Consider the following 12226-nt stretch of genomic DNA (forward strand, 5'->3'; position numbering starts at 1 on the left):
TGCAGTGGACCATGGGCTGCTATATCGCTAAATGGTGCTCTCTTTGGTGCCGTGTGCCTTGCCTCACGGCTTACTGGCAGTGGCCCTGTGCTTGCCCTCTCTTCCCTGGCAGTTGCCCTTTTTCTGCTGGCTCCTTTGTTGGCCTCCTGGGTGCAGGTAAGCCTTGTACAGACACTCTCGAAGACCTTTAGATATGTCTGCTTGCTTGCATTGGTGATGTCTTACAGGCATCACGATGAAACAGCCATTGTTCTTGAGGAAGCGTCAAGGTAGAAGGGGTATGTACTACACAAGTTTTGTCTGTTAACTGCGCTAAATGGTAGTGTTGTGGTGCATGGTGAGCTATAAACGCAAGGCCCCGAATCATTTTATTAAACAATAGGAAATAAGGCACCTGCAGCAAAAAAAAAAAAAAAAAAAAGAAAGAAAGAAATCCACCATGCAACTGCAGTGAATCGGGAATCAAGTGTCAAGTAAGAGGCCTCTTCTACTTGCTATTACACCGTGACAAGCAGACAGGATTCAGAGTATCAAAAGGAACAAAATTTTTATACAGTAAAAGCTCGATGATACGATCACGGCTAATACGAATTTCCGGATGATACGCTTTTTCCGTGGTCCCGGCCGAGCCCCATTACTTTGTAACGTGCTAGAGAACGGTTGTTACGAATCGATTTTCAGCCTGCGTCGGTTGATACGAATAAACGCTGCCCCACCGACGGCCGCGAAAGAGAACAGTGCGCAGTCACGCGCTTTCTCTCCTTCTCTTTTGGTGCGGAGGCGCGGCACCGGACAGTTTGAAGCGGTGGCGCTTCAAGAAATAAATGCTTTTTACGTACATGTGCCTGAGTGAGTTCACCTCTGACTCTTTAATTTAGCTACAGTCGAATCTCGTTAATTCGAACACGCTTATTTCGAACATACCGCGCACCGACAATGCTCTTAGCAGCGCGCCAAATAACGCGGCGGCGCCTCCGACCGGCATTGCTCCGACACCGCCATAGAGCAAAAAGCTCAGGAGAGATCCTTCAATGCCGCGCGCGAAGGAACGGGGAAAAAAAAAAAAAAGAACCCGCGGCGGAAATTTCCCCCTCTCTCAAATTGCAAGGTCGGCGTTTCTGCATCGCGTTTCTGCAACAAGCGTGTACGTGCCGACTAGAGTGTTCTAGACAACCGTATTCTAGCACACACTAGTGCCGACGTCTCGTCTCAGCCACGCGGATAAAATGGCAGTGAACCCTTTTCCTCTATTTTCTAGTCACATGTTGACCTTGCACGCTGCGGCAGCGGCAGCAGCGCACAGGGAAGCAGCGGCGGAGGCACAGTCGGGCCAACGAAACTGCCACGCCCGCAAACGCTCGCTTCCCGATAACGGCAGAAAACGAAACTTCAGGGGGCGGCTAAAATAAGCTGGCGCCAGCACGGCGGCGGGCGCGCACGGAGATGTGCGCACGGAGTCGAAGGTGAGAGAGCTACGAGGGAGTTGAGAGGGAGGGCGAGGGGAGCCACCGAAGCGGCGGAGTTGACGCGGCCAAATCCGCTTCCCTGCCGCCCTCCTCCCTCACCTTCGACGGTCTCCGCGCGCACCCGTGTGCCGGCGCCGCCCGCTCGCTCCCTGAAGCTTCGTTTTCCGTCGTTATCGGGAAGCGACCGTTAGCCGGTGTGGGCAGTTTCGTGGCCCGTGCTTGCTATGCGCTTGCGCGCCGCGATATTTCACGACTCGCACCGTTCGTGCATCGTGCTATGGTGCACGAATACTTCAAAAATACGTTCTTTTAATTCGAACAAATTTTCGGGCCCCTTCGAGTTCGAATTATCGAGATTCGACAGTAGTTTTAATTGTTTTGATGATACGAATTTCGGCTAATACGAATATTTTTCGTGACCCCGTGAGATTCGTATCATCGAGCTTTTACTGTATTTGTTTTTTCAGTGGTCCCTTGAACTGCAATGAGACCTGTGACTTGCCTTGGAGTGGTGAAATTCTGAGCTGAATTGTTTTTAAATAGTTGCTTTTTGTATGTTTTAAGTTTTAACACGTACACAAGTTTTTCCATGTATGTCTTTGCTGTGTTCATGTGCCTCTTTTATGAAGCACACAGGAAAATTGCATTCTATAAGTGTTAGTTAAACTGCCTGTTTGAGGTGGCTCAGCTAGCTAAGGTGTTGCGCTGCTGAGCACGAGGTCGCGGGATCGAATCCCAGCCCCGGCGGCCGTATTCCGATGGAGGCGAAATGCAAAAACGTCCGTGTGCTTGCGTTGTAGTGCACGTTAAGGAACCCCAGGTGGTCAAAGTTAATCCGGAGCCCTCCACTACGGCTTGCTCATAATCAGAACTGGCTTTGGCACGTAAAACCCCAGAGAGGATCTTTGTACGTGCTACCACTACCTGAATTTTGTGTAGAATGTCTTAGAAATTTTGTTTTGTCCAGCCTCAGCCATGGTTGGTGCATTTGTTCTGTTTAGAATATCCAACTTCATTAACCTTAATGGGTAGGTTAAAATTTGAAAAATAAGATCAATTTATATTTATTCCCAATTATAAAATTCCAGTTCTGAAAGTTAATTGCTTGCATGGTGTAAGAGGCAAAGAATGAGCTAGTTCTGTTTGTTGAATTCTGGCTTACCGAGGAAACATTCACGGACAGCTTGAATTCATAGCACAACAGTCCATGAAAGAGTGTTATAAAATGCTGAAGGGTAACTACTTTATCTTTATTTTTTCATAGTAATTTAGACAGCAGGACATTAATTACTGCTGTATAAAACAACTAAAATTCAATATATTTGCATTTTGCATTGTTGACCTAAGGAAAAAAAATTTCTCGTGTGCTGTGGCACTCACCCGGCTACGCTTCCGCATATGCTGTGGGAGTGCCCAGCACAGTACACACACATTAACACCACGACCCTCTCGTCGAGGTTGCGTGAGGCTCTGCGGAGCTTCCGCCCTCAACGACCAAACCTGGGCGACCCAGCACGCCCGTGAGGTGGCGGCGATGCAAGCCCTCTACGTCCCCTCATGGGTGGCTTAGGCCCAGTATTCATAAAGTGCTAGTTTTATAATAAACGTTTATTCCTCCTCCTCCTCCTCCTCCTCGTGTAGTATTCACAGCTCCTGCAGCAAGCACGTAAAAAATCTTCTAATGAAATTTGTATGCTTTTTCAAGGTATTTTGCTTGCCTTCCCACATTTAACTGCAGGATCGCTGGCCTAGGCTACAGGTGGCACTGACACTGATTCATGGAATACTGGCATTGACAAGCTGCTGGCAGCTAAGTCCTCCCTTGGCTGCAGCGCTGGCTTTAGCCTTGCTGGCTGTAGGCCTGGTTCTTCCAGGGCACTTTGTTTACTGCCACCAGTACAGACAGTAAGGCTCTTCTTTTTTAACTTAATGGGTCACGTCATGTGCTGCACTCAAAATCTGAAGCCAAGTGAACCTAAAATAACTATAGCTCAATTTAGTGTACAAAAAGCCATCATTGTTGTTAACACATTTGTCATACCCACATGAACGAAAAAATGCTGCGTAGTGATGCAGCCCACAGTGGATGGTACAGCACTCTGAGATTCTTTAAACAGAGCTACAGGTTTAGGGGAAAAAAAGAAATGTAAGGAACTGCTCATTCCTGTGTAACTCTGCCAGTAATTGGAAAGTTAAAGAAAAAAAAAGATGTGTTTTCAGGGGAGTGCTTGCAGCTTTGCTGAAAGATCTGGCATTTCAAGAGAAGGCAATAGTTACAGCATGATCAGTCATCAGCCCTGAAACACTTTTTGAAGATAGCAAAAAAAAATAAAACAACGTTGCCAATCTGTTAATGAGGCTCCTGCGAACATGTGGGCCAAATGTTATTTCACTGCATGCAGCAGGAAATTTACAATCTCATGTCAGAAGCAGAGAAAAATTGTTTGCCTTAACGTCATGCTGCATCATTGCAAGCAGCGGGACCCACAACAGCTATTGGGTGATTTCGTGATAGCGAGAACATTCTCAGTAATACAATTATTGCTCATTTGAGCTATATATGTATTCAATCTCAAAAAGGCAGAAAAAACATTTCATCTTTGCACTGCCGGTCTAAACATGATAGTTGCACGTTGCTGCATGTGGCCTCCGAGATGAAAAGCGTAGCGTACGAGGTGTGTTCAAAAAGTATTGAGCCTTCTTTCCCATGTAAGCCTATGAAGTGCGGGAGGCTTCCTTCAGCGGAGGTATGAAGGGGACATTCATGCGCCTGCGTGAATTTTCTTCCGCCCGCAGAAAGCGTCAGTTGCACCAGTGGTAGTCAGCCTATGATTGGCGACGTGTAGTGAGCGCTTGTCGGATTCCAGTAAGTTGTAAAATGACGGAACAACATGAGCAATGATATTGCATCAAATTTTGCCAAAAGCTTGGCGATACCCAGGTGGAAACCATTTGCGAGATTCAACAGGCTTTCAGGGACGATGCCATGAGCACCTCACGGGTAAAGGAGTGAATCAGTGGACAGCGAACCACGTTCAGACCTTCAAGAAGCCGAAATGAGAATGTCATTGAGCAAGTGCGGACTTTGGTCATGGAGGACCGTCGCATCACAGTCCGAGAACTTGTTAACGAGATAGGAGTAAGCATTGGATCAGTACATTCAATTTTGACCAAGGTTTTGGGCATGAGGAGAGTGTCCGTGAAATTCATGCCGAAACTGCTAACAATGGAGCAGAACCAACTCCATCTGGAAATTGCACAGGACCTGCTGGACAATGCGAACAGTAACCCCGACTTTCTGAACTCCGTGATCACAGCCGATGAGTCAAGGGTTTATGGGTACGACCCAGAAACCAAGATGCAGTTGTCAAAATGGAAACATCCGACATCCCCGAGGCCAAAAAATGCACAGCAGGTCTGCAGCGATGGCACGGTCATGTTGACCATTTTGTTGAACTCCTGTGGGGTGGTGCATCATGAGTACGCGCCACAAGGCCAAACCATCACAAAGGAATACTACGAGGAAGTCCTTCATCGCCTTCATGATGCTGTGTGGCGCAAACGGCTGAATCTGCAGGCAGCAAAAACTTGGCAGCTCCATCATGATAATGCACCCGCCCATTTTACGCGTATGTTTCAGACTTTCTTCGCCAAACACAACACTCATGTGGTTCGTCAGGCTCCCTACTCCCCTAACATGGCTCCATGTGACTTTTGGCTATTTCCCAAGCTGAAAATGCCGCTGAAAGGAACCCGATTTGAGTCAAGAAAAGACATAATGCGGAATGCAACGGCCCGCCTGATCACCATTCTAAAAGACACGTGTTCCAGAAGTGTTTTCAACAATGGCAGGAGCGCTGGGAGAAGTGTGTGCTTTACCAAGGAGACTATTTTAAAGGGGATTAGGGTTTTGTACCTTCTAATCAATAAATGTATTTCCGCTGACCAAAGGTTTGATACTTTTTCAACACACCTACTAGATACCACGACTGCCACGAGGTGCCACCACGAGTGATCTCGCGTTGCTCCCTTGCAGCGCCTTGCCATCACCCTTGTGTAGCTTCCAATGCACTAGTAGAAATGGAAAAAAAAAACAAAAAAACAGAAAGCTGCTGATCAGTCCAATAACTATGTCTAACTTCATTTGTGCTTGAAGGATTCGGGTCAGGAGATTCGTGAGGTGACATAATTTAATAGTGATGTCATTCTAGAATTAGTTAGAAAAGTGTTTCAGGGCCCCTTTAATGGCACTCCTGGGAGTGTATGCAGTAGACCTTATTGCCTTTGTAGTTATGCTTAGACATAGCTGGTGCTTTTTCTCTGCAGGAGTATCCATGGCCCATGGGACGAAGCAGTCATTGATGGCCAGCAACACTAAGCTGGAGTGCAGTTGAACTTATCTAAAGTGCATACCAGTCTTGAGGACAAGAATCTGCCGTGTAGAAATGCAACCTGGCATGAAAACACCAGCAGGTTGTGTTGCTGTGTTTAAGATCACGTGCCTTCTGGTGCAGTTATGACAACAGATGTTTTGCTTTCAAATGGACAAACAGGAGCACTCAGCAATACTCCAGAAATGCCCTCTTCAGCGTTCATGCCGTCTCAGCAGCGCCACTGACGCTGGTGCGAGCATGTGCAAGAGTACATGTAAGTGCGCTCCAAGCATGACTGATAAACCAAATAATTACTTTGTGAATATGTGCAGTGCTGCAGTGAAAACATGGCTCTGTGCACTGGCTACTACATAACCTGATAGCACACAAAGCATTGGTTGCCCTGTGACTATCATACTCATTACTGTGCACCAACAATGCCAGCTGAACAATGATGAAACACCATAGGTATGAAACCAACTTATTTGATGCACAGAAGTGTCACAACTAGTCATTCATGTAGTAGATCAAAGTGACCTCTGGTTACTTGTTGAATGGCTATGTGTGCGGTGCTGCGGTGTGCGTCATGCCATTTTGCAGTGTCCTAAGAGCTGCATGCATTATAAGAATGCTGTTAGGCAATCCAGAGGGGTGTCCATCTTTTTATATTTGACACAGGTGTGTTGCATTTCTAGCTTCAATAAAAATTCACGAGGGTGGCAGTTTTGGTACTTTGGTATCCGTAAGGAAGAACAAATAAGCGTGAACTGGATATGGACAGAAAAAAAAAAAAGCATACACACACAAGTGCATTTAGTGCTTGTAAGTGCGTCTTTTCCATTTGTGTCCCGTTGATGCTTACTTATCCAGTAATACTCTAGACCATATACGTACATCATGGCAATACAGTAGAATCTCGATGATATGAATCTCACGGGATCACGCAAAATATTCGTATTAGCCGAAATTCGTATCATCGAAACACAATTAAAACTAGCTAAATTAAAGAGTTGGAGGTGAACTCACTCAGGCACACCTATGTAAAAAGCATTTACAGTATAGACCACTTATAACGCAACCGTTTATAGTGCAGAACTGGCTACAACGCGGCCTTTTCCGACTTCCATTTACCCTCCCATAGAACTCCATGTATACGCATACCGCTTACATTGCAGCTGCGTGAGACGAAATACCGGTTATAATGCGGCTTCCGCGGGAAAATCTCGCCAACAAGGGCGGTAGCGAGCACGCTTCTCAACGAGGTGTGCCCACCGATGGGAGAGGAGATCAACGAGGGCGATGGGGAGGAGGAGCTTGAGACTTGGAGCAACAGTCCAAGGGCGATAAAATCGTTGCCGCGCGCCGTATGTGCGAGTGAAAGCGCGCGCGCGGGGGACGCGCGCCTTTGCGGAGAGCGAACGCACAGCGTAGAGCAAACGCGACTTGCGTCGCGCGAAAGGCCGTGGGGTATAAGAAGGAGGGAGGGGGGGGGGGGGGGCAACGTTGCGCTGCGGCACCAAATGCGTATCTTGCAACCCGGCGCCAGTGGAACTGGCGATGCAATCTTCCACGCGAAAAGGAGCAAAGCGGGAAGGCAGCGCAGGAGGGTGGGGGGGGGGGGCAGCTTCTACTCTGCCAACAAATGCGTTCGCGCCTGTGCCGGCTATCGGTGTTGTCGCGCGCACCGTATCTTGAAAGCGATCTCCACACGGCTCTGACCTTTGTATGCGCTGTGTTTACGCCGCTCAGTTTCCGTTGAAGCGATAGACCGCACGAACCTTCGCTCGCTTCCCCACGCCTGTGTGGGGGAAAAGCACAAAAGCAACAAAAGCGCCACCGCTTCAAACTTCGCGCCCAGTCGCGGGCTCCGCGCTGTCCGGTGCTGCGTCCGCGCCTCCGCACCAAAAGAAAAAGGGAGAAAGCGCGTAACTGCGCGCTGTTCTCTTTCGCGGCCGTCGCGGCGGCGGTGGGGCGGCGTTTATTTGTATCAACCGACGCGGGTCGAAAATCGATTCGTAACAACCGTTCTCTAGCACGTTGCAAAGTAATGGGGCTCGGCCGGGACCACAGAAAAATTTGTATCATCCAGAAATTCGTATTAGCCGTGATCGTATCATCGAGATTCCACTGTAGTTCAATGATGCAAGAAAAAAATTGCTCAAGCGTGTCACATCAGGAATAATTTTTTCACTTAGCCAAATTACTTTCCTTCCTTTAATAAAACAAAAGCAAGTATGACAATAACCGTTACCCAAACAAAACAATGCTTCATGCAAGTCTCATGGAGGTAATCATGCTGTTGCATGTGAAGACTAAATGTAGACCGTGTAACTACATAAACCATAGTAAAAGTACGTGAAGTAAACTATGCTGAGCGATCCTCATGGCCATATGTAATGATTACTGAATATGATGAAAAAATGGAGAGAATTGCATCAGCAATACAAATAAGAACAAAAAAAAATTACACGCAGAATCTCCTGTGGTAGTTATCTAAATAATGTGCAAGCATTTGCTACTAATCATCTGCTGTTTCGTCGTCGTATGCTGCTGTGTTTAGTATAACTGCGAGAAACACTGCGAAATAATTGTGAAATGGAGAACCGCGGTTGCAATACTGAAATGCTAACCGAGACCAGCATGAGACAACGAATAAGAGGCGAGTAGTAGCAATGTTCACTCATGCTTCGTGAAGGATGAGCACTGGCTGATGCGTACTGTAGTACGTGACGTAATTGAACTGCGTCACATTTGGTAAACCTCTTACGTAGATGTGGTCAATGACGCTGCCTCCTCTCGATGCGAACCATTATCAACCGTGATCAACCGTACTCTGGTGGCGGCTGCCTTTGGCACGGCCATGCGGGCCCTATCTTGAAAGCGATCTGCGATGGGGACCGAGTGCGCCAAGTGCTGATAGCTTCGTGAGCGCTGCGTTCTCGCTACTTCGTTTGCGTTGAAGCGAGAGGCAGCATGAAGGTGAATTTGCTCGCTGCGGCGGGCCCTATCTTGAAAGCGATCATCTTATGTGAAAGATGGATGGGCGGACAGGTTTTCTCATTGGGTAAGCATAGAAATGCTTACGCATTTAAAACTATGGGACCCCTTCTGGTGTATCTGCAAATAAAGGGCAGGCACTAGCTGGCCTTAAACTCCCTCCAAGGCCCTAAAGCCATATTCACCTGTTCTGATGAACATTGAAATGATTGCCGTCATACATAGCACTCATAAAATCACTTGGGACAAGATTGCAGGCCCCTTCTATGCGGTTTGCATTTCTATTCATCCTGTATCACGAGACACTGCTCTCTCCTTTTAGCATTACGTTGACCTCTGCACTGCTGTGTTTCTCTCTGCTTCGCTATCACTTTTGATAGCCTTGTCGCATTTACTAGCAGCAGTGCAATGGGTTCACACACCTTTTGCTTACACTATCTTGACTATAAAGTTCAACAGGATGCACAAGACACTGCTACCACTGTGCAGTATGTATACACAAAGTTATAATTTAAACATTTTCCACATCCCTTATACATAGTGTTCATGGACTGATATTTTTCAGTGCCCATTCCAACATCCTTACTGCTTGTAAAAGAAAAAATTCTGGCAGAATCCTTCTCGCATGAATGTAGACATTAATGCAATTAGCAGTGTAGGAATGTTGTGACACAACTTGTTGCCACTGCCGGAACGAGTCGCGTATGAGACGGTGTACAGGAGCCGGCCACCTTTCTCATGCTTCACTCTGGACATGCTGCACTATCTAGCGCCACTTCCGCTAAGTTTGCGCGTGGCCTCCGAGATACGTGGCATGACGGTGCATGTGAACATTGAGAACTGGTCCCTCGCTGCCCGAGCGCATTCGTGGCGCAGCACGCTGAAGCGTTGCGCTGCTGTGCTTGGGAAACCTGTGTGATGTGGGTTCAATTCCGCCCAGTAACGGATCAATTTTAAAAAAATTTTTTAAGGAGTGTGGCATATGATTGACCAAGAATGGGCACATACCTAGTTGCACATACTCAGTGGTCCAAGTTGTTTATTTGGGCACAGACCCAGTCGTGGCCCAAGTTGTGATGTGTGATTAGATACAAACATAATGCAAAGAGAGTAAAGTTCCCAAAGAATGCTAATTGCACTAAACGTATAGTTCATAGGACCATGACCACCATCAGTGAACAAAGGAAGGAACAAGATTTGGGTTGTTTAGGCTTTTGTAATTGGTTGTGACAGATGTCCAGGTGGCGTAGAGCTACCGTAGATGCTTTGTATTCCTGGGTCATTCCTGGCTAGACCAATTTAAAGAATGGGATGTATACTTTGTCTATATGCGTAATAAAGATGTGTACAGCAATTGAATACCTTGTTGGTTGAATTGATGTATTGCAAGTATGACAGAAGCATTCTAAATCATTCATGTATAGGGCAGTTTGGCTTCAGATTTTCTAATACAGTATATTCGATGTTCCTGGGGAGGGTATAAAATTTGGGCACTGTCTTTTTGGCTGGTGACTGGGGAGATTTCTGAAAATAATTTGCCAATGGAAAGTGCAGGTGAGAGCCCTCTAAACATTTGCTCATGAACATGTTACCACCTGAATTCCTTCCATTTCTGTCATTGCTAGAGTTGCCATTCCAAAGGCAAAACAACATTATGGCTGTGTTTGCATATATGTGGTATTGTGTTCAAAAAGATGTGCCTGTAAAACATCAGGGCAGTATTTTCATAGGGAGCTCACATTTGACAAGTACTGCTTTGACTCGCAGTGAAGTGGTGCATCTGCAAATGCACAGTTTAATTTAGAGTAACTTGAAAACGTTTTGTGGAAAAGGACTTTCTGAAATTTCTTCAGGATTACTGCCAATTTCTATAGCTTGTTATTTGTCATAGACATTGCATCATGCTACTTTAGCTTGCACATATTTTTTAGAAAACGTCTGCAAAGTGACCTTTGCTGCTGTCGTAGCATGGTTCAGTAGTTGATGAAGTAGTCGTGACCCGAGTGCCTTCACCAGTTGTTGTTAAAACTGTCAGTATACTTTGCTGCAGCATAATGCTGACAAGGCATTCGAAGTGTGGCAGCCACAATGCACTGCTCTGAAACATTGTGGGCACCTAAGAGTGACCAAAACACAACACTCATCAAGATCCTGGTTTAGAGATTTCAGCAGTTACTTGGTGCAAGTCAGCCAGTCAGTGACTACATTATAGCACACGTGACTTTTTGAGGAGAAATAGGGCTCCACCCAAAAAATGCAAAGCTACTTTGGGAAAATTGGGAAATATCTGGTTTTGCCTCAAAACAAAGGGCCCTGTTTATAAGCTCAGAACTGCTTCTACTGTACTCATGATTCTGGAAATCTTAATAATCATTTGCAGGAGATGAATGGTGGAAGTGAGAAGGCTTGAATGCTACTCAAGTGGCTTTGTGGTTTTCCAAAAGTGCATGTTTAGTTTTTTTAACAGAGTGCTAACTTTGGTAGATTGATACACACTTGGGAAAGAAACAGCACTTTTGAACTGAGAAGAGGACACAAACAAGCACTTTTTTTGTGTGTGTGCTTAAAGAACCTCAGATGGTCAAAATTAACCTGCAGCCCCCCAATATGATGTCTCTCATAGCTCAGTGTTGCTTTGGGTCATTAACCCCATCAATGAATCAGTAATGATTACTAGAACAGCAATGCATTTTTCTTGGAAATGGTGCTAGCCACAGGGTTTCTAGCAAATGGGTATGCTGTGTGTCCTGGCTGGCTTCAATATTTCACTGCAACATGCACCCAAAATTTGTTATTAAAAAGGCAATTAGCGAAACACTCAGTATATCATATGGAACATGTTATTCAAATGCAGTAGTATACTTGTGTGTTGTTGATGAATGAGTGCTGTTCTTATTGCCAAAGCTAAATGAACCACAGAAAGTGATGGGTGCCACCAGGAAGCTTTGATGATTTGTAAAGAGTTTAGACTATGAAAAATAAGTGCATGACAGCTGCACTTTCATATGAAGTATCCTTTACATATAGCTGTAAATGGAGGGAAATTGTTTTGTGCTGGTTGCTGTGTCCAGCTTTGAGTACATCAATAATACATGATAAATGTATCCTATTTAGCTGAGCAACAGTAAAAAATCTTTAATATTCAGTGATGAATGAAGTAGTACTTGAACGCTATAGCTGCAAACACTGCAGTGGTTGTGGTATTCTGCTTCAGAAAATGAGGCTGGGATTTTTATATCCTGGTCATGGTGGCTGTTTTCGGAAGAGGGTGAGATGCAAGAATGCTTGTGTATTTAGGTTTAGGGGTACATCAAAGAACTCTAGAATAGTTGATGGAGTACATATGAAGTCCTCCACTACAGCTAGACATTTTGACAAAATTGCATGTCT

At 45.8% G+C, this 12226-nt stretch overlaps 1 protein-coding gene across 4 annotated transcripts in view; it reads left to right on the plus strand.

Annotated features, from left to right (window-relative positions):
• LOC119432829 (phosphatidylinositol N-acetylglucosaminyltransferase subunit C-like) overlaps positions 1-12226 on the plus strand; it is a 55062-nt gene that overhangs the window by 23726 nt on the left and 19110 nt on the right. For 3 of the 4 annotated variants that reach the window (XM_049671183.1, XM_049671189.1, XM_049671180.1), the window contains 2 exons: positions 6-156; positions 3205-3371. In XM_049671183.1, coding sequence (XP_049527140.1) covers positions 6-156; positions 3205-3371 — 318 coding nt within the window. Of the gene's footprint in view, positions 1-5; positions 157-3204; positions 3372-5792; positions 6748-7972; positions 10196-12226 lie in introns of those variants that run through there. The other variant, XM_037699985.2, reaches the window with a different exon arrangement.

Source organism: Dermacentor silvarum, chromosome 1, assembly GCF_013339745.2.
Source record: "Dermacentor silvarum isolate Dsil-2018 chromosome 1, BIME_Dsil_1.4, whole genome shotgun sequence".
NCBI classification, from domain to species: domain Eukaryota; kingdom Metazoa; phylum Arthropoda; class Arachnida; order Ixodida; family Ixodidae; genus Dermacentor; species Dermacentor silvarum.